Source organism: Vulpes lagopus, chromosome 4, assembly GCF_018345385.1.
Source record: "Vulpes lagopus strain Blue_001 chromosome 4, ASM1834538v1, whole genome shotgun sequence".
Lineage (NCBI taxonomy): Eukaryota > Metazoa > Chordata > Mammalia > Carnivora > Canidae > Vulpes > Vulpes lagopus.
Genome location: NC_054827.1, coordinates 18,855,626 through 18,883,382, shown reverse-complemented (window position 1 = coordinate 18,883,382; position 27,757 = coordinate 18,855,626). Strand labels below are relative to the sequence as shown.

General features: G+C 40.4%; 1 protein-coding gene across 2 annotated transcripts in view; it reads right to left on the bottom strand.

The window, feature by feature from the left end:
* Window positions 1-1,995: 1,995 nt before the first annotated feature.
* The window catches only part of MTMR7 (myotubularin related protein 7), a 106,826-nt gene continuing 81,064 nt past the window's right edge, over window positions 1,996-27,757 (bottom strand). For both annotated transcript variants that reach the window (XM_041752954.1, XM_041752955.1), the window contains exons 8-14: window positions 17,442-17,551; window positions 15,940-16,065; window positions 13,963-14,012; window positions 11,447-11,647; window positions 10,051-10,191; window positions 8,007-8,133; window positions 1,996-5,198 (exon numbers count right to left, since the gene is read on the bottom strand). In XM_041752954.1, coding sequence (XP_041608888.1) covers window positions 4,836-5,198; window positions 8,007-8,133; window positions 10,051-10,191; window positions 11,447-11,647; window positions 13,963-14,012; window positions 15,940-16,065; window positions 17,442-17,551 — 1,118 coding nt within the window. In that variant the 3' untranslated portion in view covers window positions 1,996-4,835. The remainder of the gene's footprint in view (window positions 5,199-8,006; window positions 8,134-10,050; window positions 10,192-11,446; window positions 11,648-13,962; window positions 14,013-15,939; window positions 16,066-17,441; window positions 17,552-27,757) is intronic.

Sequence of the window (27,757 nt, the reverse complement as noted above, 5' to 3'; positions counted from 1 at the left end):
ATTTGTTCATTTTGCATTGTCTTTATGTGCTGATTATAACACTGGGTGCATAAATATTTACAATTATTATGTCATCTTGCTCTGTTGACCCCCTTATCTTTTATATAATGACCTTTGTCTCTTTTTACAATTTTAAAGTCTATTTTGTCTGATAAAAGTATAGCTACCCCAGCTTTCTTTTTGGGGGGGAGGTACCCATTGCTTGAAATGTCTTTCTTCACAGTCTGTTTGCCCTTTCAATATTTTATTTATTTATTCATGAGACACACAGAAAGCGAGGCAGAGACACAGGCAGAGGGAGAAGCAGCCTCCACGCAGGGAGCCCAACGTGGGACCCGATCCCAGGACTCCAGGATCATGCCCCGGGGTGAAGGCAGGCGCCAAACCACTGAGCCACCCAGGGATCCCCAGTCTGTTTGCCTTTAATTCTGAAACAGGTCTTTTGTAGAATATCATTGGATCTTGTTATTTTAATCCACTTAGTCTGTGTCTTTATATATTGGAGAATTTAATCTATTGACTTTTTTTTTAAGATTTTATTTATTTATTCATGACAGACACAGAGAGAGGGAGAGAGAGAGGCAGAGACACAGGCAGAGGGAGAAGCAGGCTCCATGCAGGGAGCCTGATGTGGGACTCAATCCCGGGTCTCCAGGATCATACCCCGGGCCGAAGGTGGTGCCAAACTGCTGGACCATCGGAGCTGCCAATCTATTGACATTTAAAGTAACAATCAGTAAGGATTTAATACTGCTGTTTGTGTTTGTTTTGTAGGTCCATTGTTCCTTGTTTCTTAGGCTGTTGTCTTTGTGGTATCATGTCCTGTCATCAGTATACTTTGACTTGTCATCTTCTTTTGTGTAATTCAAAGGTTTTTTCTCTGTGGTTACCATGAGAACCATAAAATATCCTAAAATTTAACACCCTATTTTTAACTATCAGCAACTTTAATTGGATTCCTAAGGCTTTACACTTCTCACATTTTACATTTTTATTGTGTAATAACATTATTAAAGATATAGTTACTTTTTCTATGTTGTTTTTAACTTTTTTTTGTTTTTTATAAGAAACAATTTTTTTAAGATTTTACTTGACAGAAAGACCACACATGCACAAGCAGGTGGAGTGGCAGCAGAGGGGGACAGAGAAACAGACTCCCTGCCGAGCAGAGCCCCATGTGGAGCTTGATCCCAGGACCTTGGGACCATGACCCAATCTGAAGGCAGATGCTAAACTGACTGAGCCACCTAGGTGCACATTTTTAACTTTGAAACTTAAATGACTTAAACACCACCATTCCCCTATTACAGAATCATTTTTGACTATCATTAGCAGTGACTTTTACACTGCCTTCTTATGTTTCTGTGTTATTAACTAGCAATCTTATTTTCACTCAAAGAGCTCCCTTTAGAATTTCTTTTAAGGCAGATCCAGTGGTAATGAACTCCCTCAGCTTTTATCTGGAAAAGTCTACCTCTCCTTTATTTCTGAAGGACGTCTTCACTGGGTATACAAATCTGGATTGAAACTTTGAGGGTTTTTTGCTCCCAGTATCTTGAATATGTCCTCCCATTGTTTTCAAGCCTGAAAAGTTTCTGTTGAGAGGTCCACCTTTAGGGTTCTCTTTTTTGTAATCTCAGTTTTTTCTTGTTTTCAAAAGTTTTTGTCTTTGTTGCCATTTAATGGTACAGTGTTTTGATTTAGCTCTATTTGGGTCCTTTGGGCCTCTTGGATCTGAGTATCTGTTTCTCTACCCAAGTTGGGGAAGTTTTCTGCCATTATTGCTTTAAATATACTTTCTGTCCGTTTCTTTTTTTTCTTGGAATTCCCATAATCCCAGTATTATTTGTTTTCATCATGTCCTATAATTCTTGTAGCCTCTCTTCACTTTTTTTCATTTTTCTTTTTGCTCCTCTAGCTGTGTAATTTCAATTGTTTTTCTTCTAGTTCATTGTTCTTCTGCATGGCCGAGTCTGCTTTTGAAACTCTTTATTGAATTCTTCGATTCAGTTATATTTTTCAGCTCTAGGATTTGGAGTAGGTTTTTTTTTTTTCTTTTTAATGATTTCTATTTCTTAGTTGAACTTCTTGTTTGTGTATTTTCATTATTTTTTTTAGCTGTGTGTTCTTAGAGTTCACTAAATTTCTTGATGAGAATTATTCTGAATTCTTTATTTGACAGCTCACAAGTCTCCATTTCTTTTGAGTCAGTTACTAGAGCTTCATTTATTTACTTTGATGGTATAATACTTACCTGATTTTTCACAAAATCTTTGATTCCTTAGTTGGTACCTGCACATTTGAATAAGGGGTCTCCTCATTCAGACTTAGCATGTTTGATTTGGCAGACATTTCCTCACCAGTCAAGCTCAGTCTGGGATTCTGCACATGTCTGCTGATAACATCTTTGGGTAAGTGGGATATCTTATTAGAGTCTATTTTGGGGCAAGGCAGCTATTCATGCTCTGAGGTCAGGGATATGTCTGGGATTGAGAATAGCTGGATAATACTGCTGACTTGGTTCCCTATTCAAGTCAGCCTGTGGGATGGTCTTTGTGATTTCCTGGATTCTCTGGTTAGGCTTTCTAGAAGGTTGAGACTGAGTACTGTATTTAGCATTTGTTGTGGCAATGAATTAGCCTCTCTGCCCTAGTAGGACAGCAGGATGAGGACAAGGACCTGTAGAGCTTCTCTGGGGACCTGATTCAGGCAAAAGTAAAGACTGAATATCCTGGTCAGATGAGCCACCAGGTTTTGCTCTATAGACATGGAAGCCACAGGCTGTGCTCTATTCAAGTGCTACTGTAAATGGGGCTGTTGGATAGGCTCTACATTTTCCTGCGTGTTTTTGGTTAGGTTGTTTGTGGGTGTGCTGAAGGTTGTATTTAACAGTAAGTGGGGCTATGAATTAGTTTCCCTGGCTGGGTGCAGCAGGAGAAACAGTTCAAAGGCCATTAATGCCCTTTGTCTTGACTCAAGCCAAGCCATGCCTCAAGTTCCCTGGCCAAGTAAGACCACTGAGTTTGCTCTTGGTGCTGTCACTTCTGCCTATCCACTCCTTGGCTTAAGAGTTGGATTACATACATAGCTCCCAAGGGTTTTTTTTTTTTTGCCAGCCCTTCCTGTCAGATGGGCAGGAGGCCATGCTTTGTAGGCGTAGGGGCGGGAGAGAGCTGTGTCTCTGGTTACTGTGTGGGCAAGACCAGAAGGGCCCACTTCAGGCAATTCTCAAATTTTCCTGAATAGATTTTCTGATCAGGAGGGGCCAGGAGCCATGATCTGCAGCAGGGGTAGTTATGGCTCAGCTCTTATACCAGGGCATGGGAAGACCAAGCACCAGAGCCAGCAGAACAGCTTCTTTTGAGACCCAAATTTGACAGACCTGAATCCTTCCAAATTCCCCAAATTGTGCCACTGATCTGGCTTGCAGATGAACAAAACTACTGGATGGGACTACCTATTCAAAATACTGATTTAGGAGTGCCTAGTGGCTCAGTCGGTTGAGTATCTAACTCTTGACTTTGGCTCAGGTCATAGTCTTAGGATTGTGAGATCAGGCCCGCAATCAGCAGGGAGTCTGCTTGAGATTCTTTCTCCCTCTCCCCTCCACACTATGTCTAAAATAAATCTTTAAAAGAAAAAAAAATTGATGCAAATTATAAAAGTGGGTCCTTTACATTCTAGAATGTACTGATGATTAAAAACCATGCAGTTGTAAATGTTATTTATCTCTGTCCAGACTTTCTCCACTAAGTTTCTTCAGATCAAAAGCTTATAACCAAACTCTTTAGAACTTTCAGCAGTGAGTGGTTATTAATGTTAAATTATAGTAACCAGTTACACAATGTCTAAAATGATAAGTGATAAAACTTATTAAATAGACAACCAAATTCTCTAGTTTTTAAGTGGTATTTTTCCTCATCAAAATGTTACATTACTAACTTTGTTATACTAAAACAATCAGGCTAGTGGTTGGCCCACACTGTCATGGTAATGAAGTCTCTAGAATAGTAATAAAAGGCAGTTATTTTAAACTGTTATATTTTATAACATTTATAATTTAAAATATTATATCTAATATCTGAATTCTGATGTTAAGAACCAAAGAGTAAATGTTGCTTCTATTTTATTAGGTATTAGACCCATGTTAGAGAAAAGGGAATTCTAGAAGTTTCAGCATTTTTTAAATGAGATTCCAGAAAACAGAAACAAGATTATAATAACTATTCAAAATATATCATCTAAGGAAAAGTTAAGTGATCACTAAACCTGAAAGATAAGCTCAAGCAATCACAAAGCTCCTCAATTAGACACATCTGCCAACCAAAAGGGGTAGGTTTCCACAGTGTACTCTGTTACTGGAAATACTGGTAACAGAGTCACGAGGGAAGGCAATGTCAAATTTAGAAAACAAAATCTCTGTCTGGAAGTAAAATAGGAAAGGCTGAGGATAACAGGTGTGAGGGGAGGGGGAGGAGTCAGGGCACTTTTTGAGCAGATGCATGCTATGACAAGGAAGATTTGTACTGATAACTCAGGTGATGGAAGAGGTCAACACTACATAGTGAACAAAACTTTCAGAGTCTAGAACAACTTTTAAAATGGGGAATAATTTTTCTTTTATATCTGTTTGATAAAAGAAATGGCTACTTCCTGTTTCAGCATCTACGGAAACTAGGAGTTGGACTTTTTTTCCCTTTTCATTGCTACATTTTACAATTCTCAAGGACATGTACCATTGCTTGAATTATTTTTTATTTTAAATTGCACTGCTCCCTTATTTTTGGAAAGTGTTTCTTGTGTGTCCTTTATGTTGGATCTCCACAAGGGAAACTTTAGGCAGTGAGAAACACAGCTTCGTCAGAATCGCGGTCCTTGCCACTGTCTTCACTTGGTGCACACTCCCCACCACTTGGAGACCGGCAGCTTAAATCCTCAACCCCAGACTCCTGATCACTGTTGGCTGAGAGATCTGGATCTGAGCTTTTCAAATTGTCTTGGGTTAGGATGAGAGCAGAATCTTCGTCACCTTGTGAAGGACTCCTGGATGGAAATGACTTCATATTTCCACTGTAATCCTGGGGAGTGTTGGCTGTGCTGTTGTCTGAGGTAGAAAACCCTGAGTGTTTGCTAGGTTCACTCGGCTTACTCTTCACCTTAGTGTGATTTAACTGGACTTTTTGAATTTTTTCCAGTCTCTAAAAAAAAAAAAAAGGAAAAACCATAAATAATTTAGTATTTATTACTTTCCAGCTGGGTATAATGTGAAAGATTCTCCAAGACTTGGTTCCTTCATCTCTAATTAAGGAAGGTAATACCTGCCTTAGTATATAGGTTTTCTGTAAACTACAAAACAAAACAAAAAAACCCTAGGTTCAGCACCCGGCAATCAGGTAATAAACACCTCATTCCTGATTCCTGATTTAAAAAAAAAAAATGTACTTTGAGTTCATTGGATGAAATCATTATGTAAAACTTTACAGGTCTAGAAAGAAGGATGACTACTACTAAGTTTTTAAATTAGGATATAAATCACTTACCATAAAACTTCTCCTTCTAAAATCTACAATTCATTGGTTTTAGTATATTCACAAGGTTACACAACAATTCCCTACTACCTAATTCCAAAATACTTTCCTCATCCCCAAAGAACATCCCATATCCTTTAGCAGTTACTCCCCATTCCCCTTCCCACTGCCCTGGCAACCACTAAGCTACTTCCTATCTCTATGGATTTGCCTGGTCTGGACATCTCCCATAAATGGAATCATACAACATATGTTCTTTGGTGTCTGGCTTCTTTCCCTTAGTCTATATTCTTGGACTTCATCCCCAATATAGCTTGTATACAAAACTCCATTCCTTCTTATGATTACTTAATACCACATTGCATGAATATCCACATTTTGTTTATCTCTTCTTCATCAGATGATAGACATTAAGGTTGTTGAAAATACATTTACCAGATTTCATCCTTTGGTGTCACCAAAGGAGGTGTTAAAAGACCAAGTATTGTATACTCATTTCAAAAGCATTCATCTTAAGTTGGTATGTGCAAAGAGCACTGTACTGGGCAGTGTGAATAACAGAGATAAATACAGAGCCAGCCATAAAGAACTTGGAATATGGAGGCAGAGTTCAGATCATGTAAGAATTTGAAGAGTAAAAATTATTTAAGAGGGCAGATGGGATGGCTAGGGGGAAGATATCCGAGTCAGCTTCAACAATAATGGAGCATTCTAATAGGTCTGTGAAGGAATTAAACTGGGAGGTGATGGTAAGAGCACTTATGGCAGTAGGGAGGGACAGTTAGAAGAAAAAACACAAAAGTAGGAAGATGTCATTGTGTACAAGAAGCAGAAAACAGTTAAATTTGAGCAAGAGGAATAGAGAATAAAGCTGAAAGGATTGATTACTGAATTGTGGAAAGATCCTAAATGCCACGCTGAGGGGTTTTGACTTTATTATAAACGAAAAAGAGCCAAAGACTTTTTAATTAAGGATTTTTCTAAGTAATTTTTTTTCATTTTTAGTATTTCAACAAAAAGAATTAGAAGAATCCTAAGTTTTTCATAAAGCTTGGGTATCTTTAGGAAGAGGAAATAAAAGTGGCCTAGTGATGTCATGAGTGGACCTAAAATGGCAAAAATTATAGGTTTTTACCAGAGCTCCAGAATCCTAAAATACTGTGCCTCATTTCAGTTTTCTAAGTGTGTTATTTAATTCAAGGTCTCTGAGCCTTGGTGGCAATTCATAATCATTGTGGTGCTTCAAAGATTCTCGTCAGAATCACTGGGCTTAGAGCCCTGCAGTACGATTTTTGGTGAGGTGATTTTGATGCACAGTCAAAAACTATTTCTCCAATTATGTAAAATTAAGGTACAACTCTCCAGGTAGGTCCAATGATGGTTTAACCTTCAGATTTATAATAGATTAAGATCTATGCCTGATTTCAAAAGTTCTCAAAACTAACAGTTTACTACTGACTGAATTTGTTTTATCTGGCTCCTGTATAGACTTGAGTGTGCAGCCCTATATTTAAGATCTTCCATGGTACTTATATCTCGAAAGGTGATGTTTCCTAGTAATGGTACAGGAGCAAGTAGAGAAATCAGCCTCATCAGCTACCTCTAAGTGATTATCTTTATGGTTGGGGTCCCTGAACCACAATGCATGTCCCCCAAGCCATCATTCTTAGGGATGACATCCAGGTGACTACCCATTAGGTAAAAGAGTGGACTTTGTTAGAGCTCATCTTGTGATATTTTGTGAACTCATTTAAACATAACCAATATACATATGATCTCAGGATCATATACATATGATCTCATCTTGTTTAAATATTTAGTCTTTAATTCATAATTTAGGTCCAGACCAGAGGAATTGGTTGCCAATTTTTGAACATAAGTGAGGCAGAATGAAGCAAAGAATCCAAGTGGTTTTAGTGAGCAACTAAAACCCGTGGTATCACTGGAACCAAAGTTATATAATTAGCAAAAATATGTATATTATAACCTTTCTGGCCAATTACTGGGAAATTATAAAAGCTCAAAACTAGGCTGTTGCTAAGTTGATCTCAGCTATTACCATTTATAGCCTAATATAATATTATTCTTAAAAGTAGAGAAATTTTTACAAGCACATATATCTGATTTTGTTCCTTCACTCTGAATCCCTTTTTCATGTACTCTCCAGAAAGAATTCATTTTAGTTCTCTCAAGTAACAATAACAAAATAAAACCTGACCTACAGTAGGAATAACCAACTAGTTCAATAAACCACCTAAGTGAGCCCCAAGCAAGATGTCTAAATGTACTGAGTACCTGGGTTGGGGCTTCCATCATCTGGGTGCTCACCCGATGGGGTTCTGTTTCAGGTACTTTGCTAAAAGTATAAAATGGCTATATTGCTGTGTTTCATATATCCTGAGTTATGAGAGACTTTTATGGAACAGTGGTTGTCAAGAAATAAGCACAGAAAGACAAACAAGAACAAGTGTGTCTTACTTCTTCTAGGGCCTCTAGTTCTTCCTCCAGCTGCTGGGTCTCCTCTTTCACTGCCATAAGGTAATCTGTAACAGACTGTCGGGGCTGCAGTCCCTTTTCAAAGCGGTTGTACATCCCGCTCCAAAACCTGCAAAAGATGGTAGAGCTTTAGGATGCCACTATATCACAATCTGTAAAGTTACCTCCTCAAGTCTTCTAAGGCATCTTTAATGCCACAGTCCCAAAGTCCTAACAGTCAAGAATTACGAGCTCAAAGAAGACACCTATTTAAGGTAATGATTTCATATTGATGCTCTATTTTTGTTGGGTCAGTACCCTTTTGGGAGGGTAAATTCATGATAAGTCTACTTACACGTATGGTCCTAAATAAGAAGGCATGTATGTTTCTAAAGCAGACTGAAGTAGCACATATTACCATATTCTTTTTTCTGTTTTTTTTTTTTTTTTTAAGATTTTATTTATTTATTCATGAGAGACACAGAGTAGAGAGAGAAATAGAGAAAGGCAGAGGGAGAAGTAGACTCCATGCAGGGAGCCCAACGTGGGACTTGATCCCGGGTCTCCAGGATCACGCCCTGGGCTAAAGGTGGCGCCAAACCGCTGAGCCAGCGGGCTGCCCCTCTTTTTTCTTTTTAAGAAAATGGCTCTTAATTTTGAAGTAAATTTGGAAAATCGGTGATTATATTAACATTTGGAATCTTTCAGTTACAGATTAGAGGGTTTGGCTTGCTTTTTTTTTTTTTTTTTTCCCCCTCACAACCACCAAAAATTGACATTTCCATTTGCAGTAAGTTTTCCTTTTTTTTTTTTTTTAATCCTGCACAATAAAGTATACTGGATTGCAAAGAATAAATAATATTATCACAGGAGTGTCTGTTGATCCATGCTTTACTTAGAAAGGGGCAGGGTTTTGATGTCATTCATTGTTTTATCCATAGTGCCTAGAATAGTGCTTGACTCAACATATTTGTTGACTATTACTAACAAATTTGGAGCAATACAATTGATTATATTGTATCTCAACAGCTCTCAAACTTCTGTTTTACAGGTTTTTGTTTTTGTTTTTAGTGTGACAATTAATGCTATTTACAATTCTAGGGAAATAATTAGATAGAAATAATTAAAAACAAATTGAGGAGGAAAAAAAATTCCAGAGAAAAGCTATGAAGCACTAAGAGCGTTTTGGGGGATGGGTAGGGAGAAAAAAGCATTTCTCAGTTTATTCTGAGGAAGTTTGTCTTTTTGCTGACCTCTGAGACATCCTTCCACATCATACAACCTCTACATAGAAAAGCCAAAGGATAAAATATAACATATAACCCTAATAGAATCTGTAGGATGCCACCCTGCTCTCCCATCCCAATATGTACAGTCTTAAAATAATTTATTTTCATGGGAAGATAGTTCCTTCCACTAGGCAGAGATTCAGCAGAGAAAGAAGGTAAGCTAAGTCATGATCACTACCTAAATTTGTGGTTTAACTTACAAGACACTTGGTTTATTTGATCCATCATCCTTCCTTTCCTCTGTCCATTCTTGCTTCCTTCCTTTCTTCCTCCCTCCCTGTTTTTTGCCTTTAAATAATATTGGGGGGAATCCCTGGGTGGCTCAGCGGTTTGGCGCCTGCCTTTGGCCCAGGGCGTGATCCTGGAGTCCAGGATCAAGTCCCACGTCAGGCTCCTGGCATGGAGCCTGCTTCTCCCTCTGCATGTATCTCTGCCTCTCTCTCTCTCCCTATGTCTATCATGAATAAATAAATAAAATCTTAAAAAATAATAATATTGGAATTTACATTTTTAAAGTATTATTATTATAAAACATCAACTTCTAAAGAGAATTCCACATGTAGGAGGAAAGAAGAGGGAGAGGGGACACTGGCAAAAATACCAGATCGGATATTTAAGCAACCTCTGGTGTGTTTTATGTCCAAAAGAAACCTTGAGGCTCAGTGTTTCATACGCTTTGGCCTCCAGATAACAAACAGTAGCAGAATCTACATTTTTTTTTCATAGCCATACTCAGTAAGATCTAAAGGTTTACATACTTGTACATGAAGTTGCATGGTGGTGTGGGGAGACGAAGTGTCCCCCTGGTCTGACTGTGATCAGCTCTAAATAGAGGATTCATGTAGTCAGCCCGGTTCTTCCACAGGTGAGCCCATAAAGAATATGTTCTTTCTTGAATTCTGTTATAAAGAAAAGAAGCCTGAAAATGACCTTATCTTGGTTCTTAGAAATTGTAGATGTGTAATATTAAAGCTGGAAAATGACCAATAACTGTTACGTGAATATCTGGGGTGTCCCTGTTTTGTAGCAGGAAAATGTACAGTCGGTGTGTGTCCTCATGATATAGCCGAAGGCACTGTAATAGTCTCAATCTCTCTGCTATCTGTACTGACCTGGGCAAGATGTTTAATTCCTCTGAGTGCAAAATAAAACTATATAATTTGGGGAAAATTTTCCCCAAATGATCACTGACATTTTATTATTTGCCGGGTACTATTTAAATGCTTCACCTGTTTTCTCTCATCCAGTCCTCACTGAACTGTGAGATGTGTCCATTGTACAGATGAGGAAACCAAGGCAAAGAGAGATTTGAGCAGTTTCTAAAAGTCACATAGTCACAAAGACACATAGTGAGTGGAATAGCCAGGATTCAAAGCCAAGCAAACACCATTAAAGTGACTGGTCCATCACAGCAAACCACAAAACAGTCTAGGAAAACAGTTGAGCTTGAAGGATGCACTCTGGTACTTTTCATCATTTACCATTTACCCAGAATCACACTTAAAGTTCCTGAGAGAACAGTGGAGTCCATTTTACTTGAACTGATCATTTCCAATATTAAATCTGATACTATTAGACACCACAGTTAAAATCATTGTATGAAAATTTGAAAACTGTTCTCTCATTGTAGTTCCTAAAGCACTTGGCTATTAAGTTTTTGACTTTGCAATTTATTTTATTTTATTATTTATTTATCTTTTGCAATTTATTTTAAATTCTATATTTCATTGATTCTCCCTCTGGATAAAAACAATACAGTTTTAATCTGAATAAAAGAATGGCTTGCCTTTGAAATGCGCTTTCCCAGTTAGATTTGCATTTGCAGGTCTTACTAAGACAGTATATCCACTGAAGATATCTAACTTTTTTCTTTTAAATGCAAAAATCACGTTCTCTGACTCCAGGAAATTTCCTTTCAATATGAGAGCATCAAGTCTACCATTCTGTCTGTAGATATCACTGAGGCAAATGAGCTTGTGTCTATCTTTGTCGGTTGCTGACATTAAACCATTTATGAAGTGATGTCAGAAAAAAAAATAACTTTAAAATGTTGCTATAGATATGTAGCTAAAATAGTCTCCAGAATGTTAAAACGCCATCTGAAATTCTCAATCACAATATCCTTATATAAAAATTAAACAACCAAACACTTACTTGAGTTCTTGTCGCTCCTTTTGGCTATTACATAAGAAGTTTCCGAATTGGCAGGAATAAACATGGTGTTGAATGTGAATCAAAAATCTCTCATTGAACTCAAAGGCACAGGGAAACTGTTCCATTAACTGCCAGACACACTCAATGAACTGATCAATAACTGGAGAGATTTCTTTTGGATCACCATCTAGATTGCCATATCTATGAAAAAAATATTAGAGACTTTATAGCAAGTTGGGTTTTTTTTTTTATTATAAAGCTATGAATGCAATAGCAATCAAAAGAAACCTCAGTTTTTAAATAAACCATATAAACCTGGAGGGCAGAAGTGGAAAAATATTAACTTCTTAAATTCTACTTTCAAGAGAAGCTTTGAGCTGAAGGTCTGGCTATAGAAGGGACACACAGAAAAGAAAGCATTAGTGCAAAAGGTAAAATTCAAGGGAACTTTCCATGGCAAAAGAACATTTTTTTTTGTTTTGTGTGTGTGTGTGTGTGTGTGTGTGTGTGGTTTTTTTTTTTTTTTTTTTTTTTTGAGCATCCTTTAGTTCAAGTTTCAAAAGTACATCAGGATTTTTGAAGTAAATCTTCTACTTTATTTTATTAGCAATTTGGGGAAGTGTGGGAAGAAATATCTAAGCAACATTAGAGGTTTTTGCTTTTGCTCCATTTTGTTGGAAGGGAAGAGGAAGAAAGACATCTTGAAAAAACTGTGGTTTCCCAAGTTTCTCAGGATATTTCTAGAGCAATGTTAAAACCTGTCACATAATTTATTTCCCATCTGGTAATTCCCATATTCCCAGACTGCCATATACCTTCATATCTCCCATCTTTGTTTTTCAGAAGTATTTTAGAATCTCCTTCACATTTGTATTGATTTTTTTTTTTTTAAATAGGTTTCATGCCCTTCACTGAGCCCAATGCAGGGCTTGAACTCACAACTCTGAGATCAAGACCCAAGCCAAGATCAAGAATCGGATGCTCAACTAAGCCACCCAGGCGCCCCTTCTTTTGATTTTTAAATGAAGGCTGCTGTGTAGTCTTTAGGCTATTATGTGCTATTGTGTGAATTTTAGAATCCAAAAGAATTATTTGGGTATCATTACGTTGAAAATAACAATAGAGAACCTCATCTACTCAGCAATGGATAACCAACTTTAGGAATAGAAATGAGCAAAGATCACCTTAGGAGTTTTTCCAAGAGTGAAAATATTAGAAACTGTCTGAAAACTTCTTAAAAGTTTGAGTTCCACTCAACTTGGTAGCTTTAAAAATGGTTTCCTCATAAAACAATTATATAGCTAGTCTTTTAGCCATTTCCACATTTTTTCTGTCCTTATATCCTCTATCTCAGAGATCTAACTGCCATAAGATAGTAGAACCCCAACACTGAAAACAATGTGACCTTAAGGTTACTCAAGGGGCACCTGGCTGGCTCAGTCAGTAGAGCATCTGACTTAATCTCAGGGTGGTAGGTTCAAGCCCCACTTTTGGCATGGCACCTACTTAGGAAAAAAAAAAAAAAGTAAGTTACTTAAATGTTTGCAGGCTTTAATTTTCTCATTTATAAAACAGAATCATTGTGTTTTCCTGGAAAAATAATTTCAAAAACAATTCTAGAAGACCACAGAAAATGATTAATGCTAAATGCAAAAGTTACACAATTAAATATGGGCAGTTCCGTGAATTTAGAATTTACTTTCGGAGCACTGAAACAAAAATGTATATTTAAAATATTACTAGCATGTTGCCTAAAATTTTGGCTCTAAAGGACTCGATTACCCCAGCATTAAGAGATTGATGAAACATCAGAACACCTGTCAGGCATTATCAACCCTGTCACCAGAAGGGACACTGGTGGCTCTAGAAACAGTAACTCAGTAACTTCTGTTTACTGAAAGCTTAGTATGGGTAGGCAAGGAACTAGATTAGTTAGCAATGCCTTGCTATAGCCCTGTGGAACAGGGAGGGTATCCCCATTTCACAGATGGGAGGGAGGCCCAACACTCAGGACAGATGCCCAAGGCCACAAAGCTAGTAAATGCTACAATCTGGGTTTGGGGCTGAATCTGACTCCAAAACCCAGACCAGCAGCCTTCAGGACCTCTCTGCAGACATCTGAGACAAACTCCAATTTAATTCCCAGTATGAAAGGTCAAAGAGAAACTGTTCCACAGACATTTCACAGAGTAAGTATCTGTACTTCAAAAATGGAATAACTTAATGAATCAAATGCATATGGTAGGAAAAGGAAAAATCCGTTCTCAGCCAATTAATAGCATTCTGTCTTCCCTGGAGCAGTTTAACATTACTTAGTTCTGCTCAACAAATAAATACCAAGAGTAATTAGAACTTCATTTATCTGTGTTACAACGTATGTAACAAAACTAACTTTTTGAATAAGATACACAAAGAAAATAAGGCTGTTTTCCCCCACTCAGTTAAAAACTTAAACAGATTTTTTTTTTATCCTACACATTCAAATCAACAGATTTTAAGGTTTTTTTTTTTTTTACCTGTGATTAAATTTATGACCAAAGGAAATCCAGTCCTTTTCAATTAATACCTATACAAAAAAGAATATATAAATATCATGGAGAGAAGCAAACAAGGACAAATAAGAGACCCCAACCAACAATGTTGAAGGATTCAAAGGTTCTTAGAGAAGTCACTCCTCAGGTAGCCTGCAGATAAATGAGCACTCATTGTCCACCAATATAGAGATGCATAGCAGAGGGTAAAGTTGAAGGTCATCCACAGGAAGGGTAAATGGGAATGGATACATGAAAAGGTAATAGCACCCACTGAGAGCTTTCTAGAAAGCACTGTTCATATTGCTCATATATAATCTCATTTCATTGTGGGACAAGTATGATCACTCTCATTTCTCAGAAGGGAAGACAAAGAGAAGTTAAATACTAAGATCACACGACTAGGAAGTGGTTGATGTTACCTCATAACCTAGCTCTTTCTACAGCAAAGCCCATCTCTTAGAAAGTACCAACCTCCTTACAAGAGGTAATAGGAATATTTTCCTGTGATCTTTACTACACATTAGACAAATTCTAAAATGTTGGGGGTTTGGGACATAATGGAGGAGTTTCAACCTGCTTTGGAGTTGGGGTACCATAAGTTTATAATCTTCAATTGTCTAGCTTTTAAAAAGAAATAATATAGACCAATCCCATCACTGTCACCAATGCTCTAAAATGGCCAGAGATTTTCCCTTACAAATGTATGGAGTGGTTGAAGTTTGCCCTTGACAATATGTAAACTTAATGGGACAGAATTAAGAACCAATAATGGTAGAGGATGGTGTGAAGGAGTGCCTGAGCCGGAGACCCTCCACTCTCCAAATGGAAATGAAGGAGTCCAGGGGAGGAGTCTAAAGCTAAGAGATCAATCTGAAGTCTCAGTGCTCTCACAGGTAATTGGAAGTTCCCTGACACTTACAAAAAAAGAAGAAAAAGCCTATAAAGGAAACCTGCCTCTGCCTTTTCTCTCTTGTCCCTAGAGTGTCAGCGGGTATTACTTGATGAAGGAGATCTAGTAGTAGAGAGATCCCATTCAGGCTCCTCTGTCAGCATCTATCCCTAGCACGGATTCAGGATCCACTGAAGGACTTTCTACCAAACCATGGTGCCAGAGGCAAGAACCAGGTAATCTTCCAGTCACTAGGAAGCTCCTGCCATCATGTTAAGAACAGGGCTCCAGCCTAGCCAGAGATTCACCATCCCAGCAACTACACAGATTCTGCAGGTGGAAGTAACACGTCACCCCGTGATGCACACCTAAAAGGTGAAAATCTAGGAAAGGTTGTACTCATAATTTCAACAAAGAGCACAGAAACAAACTTTCAATACCCTCATCCAGAGTTGTGAAGGACAATCTAAAAAATCATAGTAAATAAAAAGGTTTTCCTCTCAAGGACTTTGCATGTACAATACAGAAGACTTTTTTTCTCCAAATATTTTTTCCTGGAAAGTATTTTCTACTACATGTTCACATGTTACCTTAAGCTTAAGATATTTGTGAGCAAATAATGTATAAAGCTATTTTATATTTTATAAACTATTGAATATATTCTGTATTTGCCCCCAAATTCACATTGAACAGCACCAGTTTGAATTGGTTCCAACATCCCAGAAATTCACTTTTTTATTCCAAGACCAATTTTCTACATTTATTTATTCATTCATTCATCCATTCATTCATTCATGAGAAACAAACAGAGGCAGAGACATAGGCAGAGGGAGAAGCAGCTTCCCTCTGAGGAGACCGATACGGAACTCTATCCCAAGCCCTCGGGATCACGCTCTGAGCCAAAGGCAGACACTCAGCCACTGAGCCCCAACCTTTTCTCCTTTAATCTTGCTAATCTACTATGAGAAAAATAACAAGGGAAGAGAAAGAAGTTGCCCATAGTTGCCGAAAGAGAGGTCCACTCTGCTAGAGACCCGGTGTGGGCCGAGTGGCCTGGCAGCCACACTCACCATAAAGCCCTTCAGGGTCCGGTAATGCGGGTCCAGCAGGAGGCTGGCCACTGAGCACACTTGGGCAGTCCTGTCCCAGCCATCTGAACAGTGAACAAGCACGCTTGCCCCTTCCTCTGAAACTGCCTAAAAAACACAGAATCAGCAAAGAGTCAGAAAGAATGGCTACAGAAAGGAAAAATGTCTCATCAGAATTAGTTTTGGTTTTATACCTACAAAAAGAAAACAGAGGAGTTAAAAAAAAAAAAAAAAAACAGACAGCTAATTTAGTGTTCACGCCCCATCCATTAGGGTAGAGCCCAAGGAGTGGTTTGGTGCTGGCAACCAAAACTTTTCCAACCTATCATACCCAGGCGCTAGCCCCCAGACCACCGCAGCTAAGCACATGTGGTACAACAAAAGCATGCTTCCTGCCCAAACGTGTCCTGGCCCACCTTCTACCCTTCCCTCCCCTCCAGGTTCCCTTAAGAGCTTTCCAATGCTGCAATTCTGCAGCTGCTACTGGTCTCAATCATTTCCAAAAAGGGAAAGACACAAAAATTATAAGAAGTACAAGTATGAAAGTAGAGATAAAAGGATAGGAGTCAAGTCATGCATCCAGGGGTGGGGGAAGGAAGAGAAAACAAGGTAAAAGTTATAGCAGCAAGTCTCAAAGAAAAGAATTTCTATTTGCTATTGCAAATGCACACACAATTTTTAGCTGAGTATCCTGGCAGGAAATGTAAATTGGGCAACATGGCAGAGATTGCAGCATAGCACTTTGAAGTACCAGAAATTCTGTTTATTTTTATTTATTCATTTTCTGTGTCCCATGCAAGCTCTGTAAGAGAGGAGACTTGATCTGGTTTATTCAGCATTGCATGCTCAGCACCTATAAAAGTGACTGGCACTAAATAAATACTTGGGAAACAAATGAATTATCTCATAAAGGGGAGCATATCACATCCTCAGAAAAGACATGGCTGTCTCTAGGTATAAATCTGAGAGGGATTTATAAAAACAAACAACCAACAAAAAACATCGAGAAACAAAATAGACAACACATTCCCTGCTTACGTGGAAGTCGCAGCAACGCTGTTCCTGTGGCAGAAGGGAACCTGCCTACCAGGTTTGGAAACCTGACCTGCCCTCATGACAAAGGAGTTGCTGTTTACTAAGATGGAAGCCCGGCCTTGGTCACTGAGGCGTCACACATTTGGATGTATGTACTCTCCTACAGAAAATTCTTTCCTCCAATTAGGACCAAGCCTAACCAAAGAGAGAACACTCTAAACAATGTTTTATCATTTACTGCTGTGCTAGCATACCATCAGCAGAGCACTGTCCTCTCTTTTGCAAAGTCACATGTTAAGAGGCCAAGCACTGTGGTCTGCAAAGCCAGCTCCCCACTCAGGGAGCCACAGCTTACTTGGGGGGAGGGGGGCGGCCACAGCAGATTGGGAGCAAATGGGATCTCTGTTCTGAAGTCAGAGTCCCCCAGCTGCTCTGCCCTTACTACATACCTTTGCAATGAAGATTCCTGCATCCATGATGGCCTTAATGTGCCTTAACCAGCCAGAGTTCTCCAGCCCCCACAGAAAGTCACTCATGGAGGGAGACTGAAGCTCACACACTGCAAGATAAATCATGTCATGAAAGCAAAATAATGGCAAGCTCTTACTTTACATACGATCATATTTGCAGGCAGTTTGTTACTGATTCCTTCGTTGGTATTTCCTGGAAGAAATTACATCATGATAAATGACCATACTTACTGAACTTGATTCTCCTAAACCACTTGAAGTAAGGCACTTCTACGTTCTGTGGTCAAAGGGGAGGCTGCATTTGTTCAGCAGTATCATACTTGTAAAGTTTAGACCCCAACATTAATGAAAATCATTGACTGTGACCATCGTAGAGGTCCAGCAGAGAAGATCTATCTACCCTTCCAGCAAAGATATTGGCAGTGGACCACTATCTCTGGTGTACGTGAATGAGCGTGCTACAGAGGAAAGTTCTTGTGACGAACCCCAGCGCCTGCCCACTCCGAACTCCGCAGCACCCAACCACGTCAGCTGAGGACCACTGTGAAAACACAGAACTAACCGAAACATCTCAGAAGGAAATGCTCCAACTCCTCTTGCCAACAACCCCCACCAACTGGGAGTAAAAATGAGATCCTGTCCTTCTGAACTGCTGCTCCAACATCAAGTTAGAAGGTTTCCCCTTGAAAAGAAAGGTCAGCTGGAATCATGATATCTATATTTACACAACTAAGGCGGGTGTGTCAATACTTCTATATTATCACAAGCAATTTCAGCTCCAGAGCTTACTTTTAGTTAACGTAAAGCACAAAAAAGCTTCAGAGCTAACGTTCTGACAATGTATCAGAAATATTACAATTCCAAAGTGTATGGGTTTTATACGTATGAAGTAGTTTTAAGGAGTCCTCTAAATCAATCAATGACAAATACTGTTCCATGAAAATATCTGTTTGTTGGCTGAAGTACATTTTATTTTACTCTGTGGTGCAGTGACACATGCAGGGAGCATGGAGCCCTTTCTCCCACTCCAGTGCTGTCAGTACACAGCTGCAGAGTCTTGCACAAGTCATTTCAACTTTCTGAGCCTTGGTGTCTTCATGTTTAAAATAGGGAAGGCGTACTAAACCATATTTCAGTGTCCTTCCAACTCCAACCTCCCAGATTCAACTGTGTTAATTTTTTAAAGTACTGCACACTTGGGCGTGCCTGGGTAGCCCACTCGGTTAAGTGTTGGATTCTTGGTTTCAGGCTCAGGCAGTCATCTCAGGGTCATGAGATGGAGCCGCCACCACCACCGGTCCAGCTCTGTGCTCAACCTGTGGAGTCTGTTGTCCCTCTCCCTCTCCCAACTCATGCTTGGGTACTTTCTTTCTAAGTGAAATATTAAAAAAAGTATTGCACATTTGGAATAGAGAGTAACTTAATTACAATATTTGTTAGCTGTCCTTTCCTCAAATGTGCCACATAAGAGAAGGTTCACTCTCATTTCCCACAATCTAAGAGCCACATTTAAAAAAAAAAGAAAACACACAAGTGATTAAATTCTGAGTCACAGATGACAGCAATGATGAAGAAAATAACACCAAAATTCCCGGCAAAGGCTCTACTTAACCATATTATAAAGTAGTTTAGGCAAAATTTCATACTCTTGCCCAGCTGTAAGCACAGCTCTCCAGGGACCTAATAAGCAGCTAAAGAACTGAGTTCTCTCTGGCCCTGCTCTGACCCCCGAGCACGGTCCCTTTGTCTGGGGTTACGGTGCTGTTCCCTCCGGCCCATATCACCACCTGCAGGAGAGCACCGCCAGTATCGATGATAAAGCACGTGCGGAACAGGACGGGGAAAGGTGCTTTGCTGAAGCTCAGTGTAAAATACACAGACTGATGGATAGAACCGAGCTCTATGGGTCAGCCCCGCCGCCCTGGGCACTCAGCAGTAGGCTATTTCCAAGGTTATGGTCTCCTTGGTCATTAAAATGTGTTATGAAATATTTGAACATATAAAAGATTTTAAAATAATATAATGGACACTCAGACTGGCCACAATTATTTCAGATCTCTTTAAAAAAAGAAAAAAAAATGTTACAAATAAAGTCCCATGTTCTTCGGCTTGAAGTCTATGAACATTACCAGGCAGGTTTATGCCCCTTCACTATTTACTAGCTGTGTAATCTTAGACATTTAGCCTCTCTGTGCCTCAGTTTCCTTGGCTATAAAATGAGGATAATAACAGCCCCTAGAACAAAGAGTTATTTTATAAGTTAGCCCTCATGACTATTAATTATCCTCATTCCCACTTCCAGCCTTGGCAACTTGATCTTTTTATCCAACATTTTATTTCTGAGACAGCCATATTATATAACTAGATTTCACACATTTCACAAGCACATAACACCCCACTCTAAATATATCTCAGATTATGTATCCATTCCCCTACAGCTGTTAGTTGGTTTTTTTTTTATTTAAATTCAATTAACATATATTATTAGTTTCAGAGGTAGAGGCAATTCACCAGTCTTACCAGTCTTACATAACACTCGGTGCTCATCACATCACATGCCCTCCTTAATGTCTGTCCCCCAGTTACCTCCCGTTCTCCCACCCACCTTCCCCTCCAGCAACCTTCAGTTTGTTTCCTATGATTAAGAGTCTCTTAGGTTTGTCTCCCTCTCTGATTTCATCTTGTTTTAATTTTTCCTCCCTTCTATGATCCTCTGTCTTGTTTCTTAAATTCCACCTATGAATGAAACCATGATTGATAATTGTCTTTCTCTGATTGACTTATTTCACTCAGCATAATACCCTCTAGTTCTATCCACGTCATCGTAAATGGCAAGATTTTTCTTTCTTTTTTTTCTCTGTAGTCATGTCTTCTTTTTCAATATTTATAAACAGTGCTTCAAAAGACATCTGTCTACAATCTCCGGGTGGAGAGTCTCCCTGTGCATGCATTTCAATAAGTGAAATGGGCTGGGTCAGCGGATCCCACCAGGAATCGCCAAACTGCTCCAGGAGCTGCTGCATCCTCTCCAGCAGCGCGGGATTAGTCCCTCCTCCCACACCCTACCCAACACCTGCTTCTGCCAGTGCTTTCGGTGGGGCCACTGTTACTTCTCTAAGGTGATTAATGCCGGTTTTTTGTTTGTTTTCATTTCTTCTACTGTCTGGATGAATCGGTTTTTTCTAGATTCATTATGTTTGCTTCCTTGCTTGTGTGTGTGTGCGTGTGTTGTCTCTGTCTTCCATGGTGGGCTTTCCCCAAGTGTCCGGTGACCTCTGTCCATTTATACGTAAGTGCTGGGTGCACTTGCAGGTCTCTTAGCTGTGGGGCTTTGCTGTGTGGGAAGTGGGGGGCCTGAACCCCCAAACTTCAGGTTTGGCAACTGTTCTCTTGGAATGGCTGCAGGCCCCAGGGAGGGATGTTCAGACGTCTGAGTGACTCAGTAAGACCGGATGTCCATGTGCTCAGAGCAGGTCTGGGAGGTGAACCATAGGGCATCTTCTTCCATTCTCGTTTACGTACTGCCTCCTTTTTGGCCTGGTATTTCCTGCCCCCTCTTCCAGCTATGCCTGCTGTCTGGGAGCCCAGAGTCTCTCTAGTCAACTTTTCCAGAAAGTTCATCACTCATCCTCCCTCGTGAAGGTGAGGTAAGAACCTTCACTGGGCAGCACAGGTGAGGGAGGAGGCTGGGGGTCTAAGGACGAACAGTCAATCAGTTCACCTGTTTCAGAGGAACCTCATGCTTCATTCTGGAGCTTTTGGAGGGTCTGCGGGATTGTCGGGCTTGCTTCGATGTTTCTCACACCCCCACCATAAATTTCAGCTTCTGTCTCGTCGGTTCACTCACTGTTATTACTCATCCATCTATTTTCCAGCGTTGACATTTTTGTTGCTGCCACATCCTTTCCCGTTATCCCACTGTCTCACTCTTCTGTGTTTTGCTTTTTTTTTTAACCACTTCCTTATCATTTTAGTGGGGGTACAGGGAGCGGGTGAATACATGCTTCAGTACGCTAAATATAACCGGCAGCAAGGCATGGTCAAATGTGGGGTCTGTGTGAGTCGGAGTTGGAATGGGGATTAAACTGAGCCATTAAAAAAAAAAAAAATCCACTTGTGGACACAGGGTGGTGACCAGGATGCCTGGGCTCCACATGAGGAAAATAAAAATTTATCCTAAGAAAATAAAAAAAAATTAAAAAATTAAATTTTATCCTGAGATGTTGAAATGCTAGGTCTAGTCTTGATATGTGGTTGGGATCCAAAGGTATCTTTTCCTTACATGTGAGATTCCCTAGTTGAGAAATTACCATATCTGGGCAGCAGCCCCATGATCCCTGGCAGCAGCAAACCAACAACTGCTCAAGAGCAACACTAGCATAATTTTGTGGGATCGCACAGGTTAACGTCACTGAAGATAAGTATAAAAAATTACAACACACCAGAGCACAGTATTCTCAGGTAAGAGCAAAGAGACACAGGAGAAAAGGTACAGGATTAGCACCCCAAGAATATGATACAGTAGAACAGTAATCTGAACCTCGGTTTCATATCACTGAATTGGAGCAGAAGAATGGAAGTCTCCACCAACGAAACACAAAATGCATCGCTTTCCTGACGTGTTTGAGTTCACGCTCCTAGCAGCTGGGGAAAAGCATCATGTTAGCCACCGCGGTGGGGCTGCATGGTTGGTCACCTCGGCTAACTCACAGCCAGGATGCCCACAGTCCCCCTTCCAGGGTCCCAGGTAAGGATCCACCGCAGGTATCTGCAGGATATCTGGAAGGCAAAAATGAAGTAGTGCAGACTCCCCATGCTTAACTCTGTAGGGCAGTGCAGACTCCCTAACTTTATTAACGTCAGGGAAGACAGTTGTTCTAGAAAGGAAACAGGACCAGAGCACTTTTATAAAAAAAAAAAAAAAAGCCTCAGCTAAGAGAATAATTACACAACAAAACTGTACACACTGAATAAGGAGCTAATCAAAATTGTGATTTAACTCTCTGAGGCAGATGAGGGACGTGAGAGGTCAGCCATCCTTCCTCTTCCATAGAGGGACGTCGGCAGACGCTACCCAAAGTGGAAACATCAGGCAACAGCAGTGAACTCAGGTGACACTGGAAACATGCAGGCCAAGGCCTAAGGTAAGAGGAAGCGGTTTCCTGAGAAGCAGGAATGGAAGTGGGCATGGCTAGGGAAGAGGATGGCACTTTGGCTCTTGTTTTGGTTACACACATAGAATTATATGATTTTTTTTTGTGACCCTCTATAATTACAACACTTTTTGAAAAATGAAAAGCAAATCTAAACAAAATCTGAAGTTCTCAGCCTTCACTGAAGGAAATGTTCCCCCCCCCTCCCTCCCCCAACTCTTCCCTTCTGGTGGGTGGGGAGTTCCTCGTATTTCTTTTCTAAACGTTTTGTGATAGAATTTACTTATAGTACAATTCACTCACTCAAAGTGTTCGTTGATTTTTAGTATATTCACAGAGTTGTGTATCCATCACCATATTCAATTCCAGGATGTTATCACCCGCAAAAGAAACCCATTAGCAGTCACCCATTTTCCCTGCCTGCCAGCCCTAGGCAACCACTAATCTACTTTCTTTCTGTATAGATTCGCATATTCCAGATACTTCATCTAACTGAATCATACAACATTTGGCTCATTGTGAGTGGCTCCTTCCACTTAGCATAATGTTCCCAAGGTTCATACAAGTTGTAGCATATAAGTACTTCGCTCCTTTTTAAGGCCAAATATTTCACGGAATGGGTTTGCCACATTTTTTAATCCACTCATCGGCTGATGGGCATTTGGGTTATTTCTACTTCTGGGCTCTGATGCATAATGCTATGAACATTCACGTACAAGTTTTATGTGGAAGTATGCTTCATTTCTCGTGGGGACATACCTGGGAGTGGACTCTCTGGGTCACATGGTTTAACCACTTGAGAGGCTTCCAGAGAAACTGTCTCCCACAGCGGTTGCACCATGTTACATTCCCCCCAGCAATGTGTGAGGGTTCTAATGTCCCCAGCTCCTGGCCAACACTTGTTATCACTTACCCTTTTGACTATCACCTCCCTAGTGGATGTGCAGTGGTATCTCACCACGGTCTTGATTACCTGATGGCTTATTCCTCTTCTGTCTTATAAGTTCGGTATTCATTTAAGAAAATGTTTGCTGGGCAGCCCCTGTGGCCCAGCGGTTTAGTGCTGCCTTCAGCCTGGGGTGTGATCCTGGAGACCCGGGGATCGAGTCCCATGTCAAGCTCCCTGCATGGAGCCTGTTTCTTCCTCTGCCTGTGTCTCTGCCTCTCTGTGTGTGTGTCTGCCATGAATAAATAAAACCTTAAAAAAAAAAAAAAGAAAAAAAATGTTTGCTATACTTGTCTGGCACTTCTAGGTGTTCTTATTAGACAGTGTTTCATATTAACTTAATCTGATATCTTGCGGAAATGGGAAAACCTCCGGGTTTCACTTAGATTTTAATTTCATGTGAACTAATCTGTGCATCTTAGTATTAATCATGATGTATGCAGGGGCAACAGCTAAACAGCCCTGCTCAAGGCCATGGGCTTCAGAGTCTAACCTTCTAGCATTCAAATTCCAGCTCAGTCTCCACCCAGCCACACAACTTGGGGCTAGTTACCAAGCCTTGATTTCCTCCAGGGTGCCAGGGGGATAAAAAACTTTCCTCAAAGAGTTAATTGAAGGGTAATATGAGAGAAAATATTATGCTGGGAGATAGAAGGCTCAGAAATGGTAGCTATGAAATATGCTTTATTATTTGTTCATCTAGTGTGGTGCCCTAAGAGGTAGGAGGTACAGACTCATTCACACCTGACCTCAAAGTGAGTGTTAGGAAGGTTAGGACACAATGTGATCAATGGAAGGAGAGCACAAGTCTTCTGACCAAAGCCTAGAGTTTCTGCTACTACACCATGGCTACCCTGGTGGCTTTAACTAGAAATGGTACTACTACTATTAATAATAATAGCAAAACTTAAATAGTGCTTACCAGATGCTAGACATTCCTCCAGGCGCTTTATATACAGTCATAACAATCATATGAAGAAGGTACTCTTATTATTGTGATTTTTTTTATTATAAAAGTGGAAACCAATGCAAGGAGAGGTTAAATAACTTGTCCAAGGTCACCAGCTGATAAGCAGTGAGGCTGGGATTCAGTCTGACTCCAAAGTCCATGCTCTTAAGCAATGTCTATCGATCTCAGTTATATTATTTTTTGTAATTCAAACATGAACCACTCTAAATGTTCCTTGCCTCCCACATACTATCAGCTTAAAGATTATACACTTTGTCACTTAGAACTGTACCATCCAGTGTAGCAGCTGCTAGTCACACATGGCTGCTGAACATCTGAAATGGAGCAAAGTCTGAACTGAGACATGCTGTGAGCACAAAGTGTGTCCCAAATGTCAAAGACAGTATGAAAAAGAGAATAAAAAAATATCTCACTAATAGTTTTTGTAGTGACTACATGTTGAAATGATAATATCTGGGACAGGGCAGCCCAGGTAGCTCAGCGGTTTAGCGCCGCCTTCAGCCCAGGGTGTGATCCTGGAGACCCGGGATCGAGTCCTACGTCAGGCTCCCTGCACAGAGCCTGCTTCTCCCTCTGCCTGTGTCTCTGCCTCTCTCTCTATCTCTCAAGAATAAATGAATAAAATCTTAAAAAAAATAATATCTGGGACATATCGAGTTAAATACAAATGTAGCATGAAAATTAATTCACCCATTTCCCTTCCCTTTTTTTGACACGGCTACTAGAAAATGTAAAATTACAAATATTGTCTACACGCGTGACTTCCATTACAGTTCTCTGGGACAGCAGCGATTTAGATGGCTCGAGGAAGATGAACCTGATTAGCAGTCTTCAAACGTTCCTGCACGTGCACCCCTGCAATAATGTTTGAAATGATGCACTCTCTCCTGCACTCTCGGATAAAACACCATAAGACTGAGGATGTGTTAAAGGGTGTGTCTGTCTTTTGTAAAGTTGGCAAAAAAGGCAACCAGAAGGGGGAGGTGGCAAAGGAGAGGCGGCTTCCAGCCCAGGCCAAGGAGCGTTCCAGGGGCAGCAGCTTTAGGAATGAGAACACATCAAAGTCAATGCCGTGAAGCCAGCTAGCCAGGGCGCACCTCATAAGTCTTCTCGCAAGTTCAGCTGCGTGTACCCAGTTTGAAGACAGACTGTGGACTCTGAGGCAAAGGCAGGACGACAGCCTCCCGTTTAAAATTGGGCAAGCCTGCCTTGCCCGCCAAGTGACACTGCCCAGCAGTACCACTCGGTTCCTGCAGGGGACAGGCTCGCCTCTGCCTGTGCACCCAGCCCGGTGGGAAGGCCTGAAATTCCAGCACGGCCTGGGACCTCCCACCACTCCCTGGGCGCCTGCTGTTTGGTCTTTCTGTTTAACCCCAGGCCATGACCCAAAGTGTTCAACTTAATCCTAAAATACACACATTCCACCACGTAGAGTCTCAGGACTCCACTGATTCCTTTAAATCTTCCACAGATAGCATTACCTTGCAAACACTCTTTTCTCCCCCCTTTTCACTAAAGAGGCCGAACTTTCTGGTTGTTATTATAGGGCTTAGGGCTCGTTGGCATTCCTGTTTACTTCAAAAGGTCCAGGGAGCCTGAGGGATATCTTGGCACCCAAACTCTGAAGCTCAGCCCAAGAACAAATGATCCTTTTCACCTTCTCTTCCCACAAGGCATGGAAATGACAGCAAGTTTAAAAATAAAGACACCAGGCTTTCCAGCTAACCTGGAGATGGGTCTGTGCCAAAAGCAAGAGAGGCATAGACAGCTCACAGAAACGAGGCCCTCACATGTACTGCCAGAGAGAACATTCCAGTGTTGCCCTCTCCGGTTAGCTCACTCAGCAAGGGGACAAGCTGCTGTATTTCCTGCCAGGCCAGCTCCTTTCTTCCCACACCGAGAATGGCTCCTCGTTGAACATTCCTGTTTTCAGGAACACTAAAACTGTGTACGTCAAGTAGAATAACCTCACCAGGTTTTCAAGCAAGGTAACCACTGCGAGGGTGTGAGCGCCAAATGCTGAGCGGCCGGGTCAGAGCAAACAGCTCTGAAGATGATTAATACACGGGACAGATGGGGGAACACTTGAGACTCAAACAATCCGTGCCTGCATTTTTAAATATAAAACTAGTGGATTTGTTTGGATAAACTCAGGATAAGGCAGAAATACCGATTTGTTCACTCTTGTTGCCAAACCCAAACCAATATTTACAAACCATTTTGCTGAACGAAGTTCATTTCAGCTGACATCAGAGGCATATGCCACAGAGAATCGCACTTAGTACTTGCTGGGAGTTTAATGCCCAGGTCTAACAATATTTGTTTTACATAAAAGGGCAACCATATCCCCTAAACACATATCGATAACGCTAAAAAGAGAAAAGATAGATGATTACAGGACATAAGAAAATAAGAGATAAGAGGAAGAAGAAATCTATTTGGAAGAAAAAGAGCCTTGGGTGATCTTCTTTAGAGAGTTCCTAACACCAGTCTCATTTCTCCGTGTACAGTTGGGGCGGGGAACAGGGAGGCTGCAAAGGTGGTCTCCATTTGGACCCCACAGGATCGCTCTTTTTTGTCTCCTAAGACCTAAAGTTGAAAATTTCATGGCACTCCCTTAATTACCAGCAGGAAAGCCTCCTGCGTTCTGCTGATGGTTTGATTTGTCCCTTTCCCATTTTGGAGTCAAAATGCCAAGTCCGAGGAGAGGATCTTCAAAGAACTGGTAAAAATGTAAAAAAAAAAAAAAAAAAAAGAATAACAAAGAACTGGTAAAAGGATGATAATTTCCCTTCACTGAACATCCTGGCAGGTGAACCCATTAAAGAAGACTTAACGATGGCCTGTGACATGGAAATGTCTGGTTAAGCCTGTTTTATGGTCTGCCATCTACTTAGAGCCCACCATAGTGACACAGAATGAACTTCTGAGCTCTGCGTGAATTGTATTCAATTTATCAATGTTAGTGGTATGCACTTCCCTACCCAGGCCAAGCAACATGGCCCCTCTCTTAGAGAACTCTACGTTAACTAGGGAGTTTCGCATATTAGCATCTCCACTGAATACCAACAAGATTAGTGATTATTCTTTAGAACAATTCCAGTCTTGTGCATGATGTTATTTTCTGGAATTGCCATATAATAATTCTATGAAACCCATGCTTGTACAGCCTTGCTTTCTTTTAAAGAATTTGTTGATAATATAAATTAGTAAGATGCAATCGAGC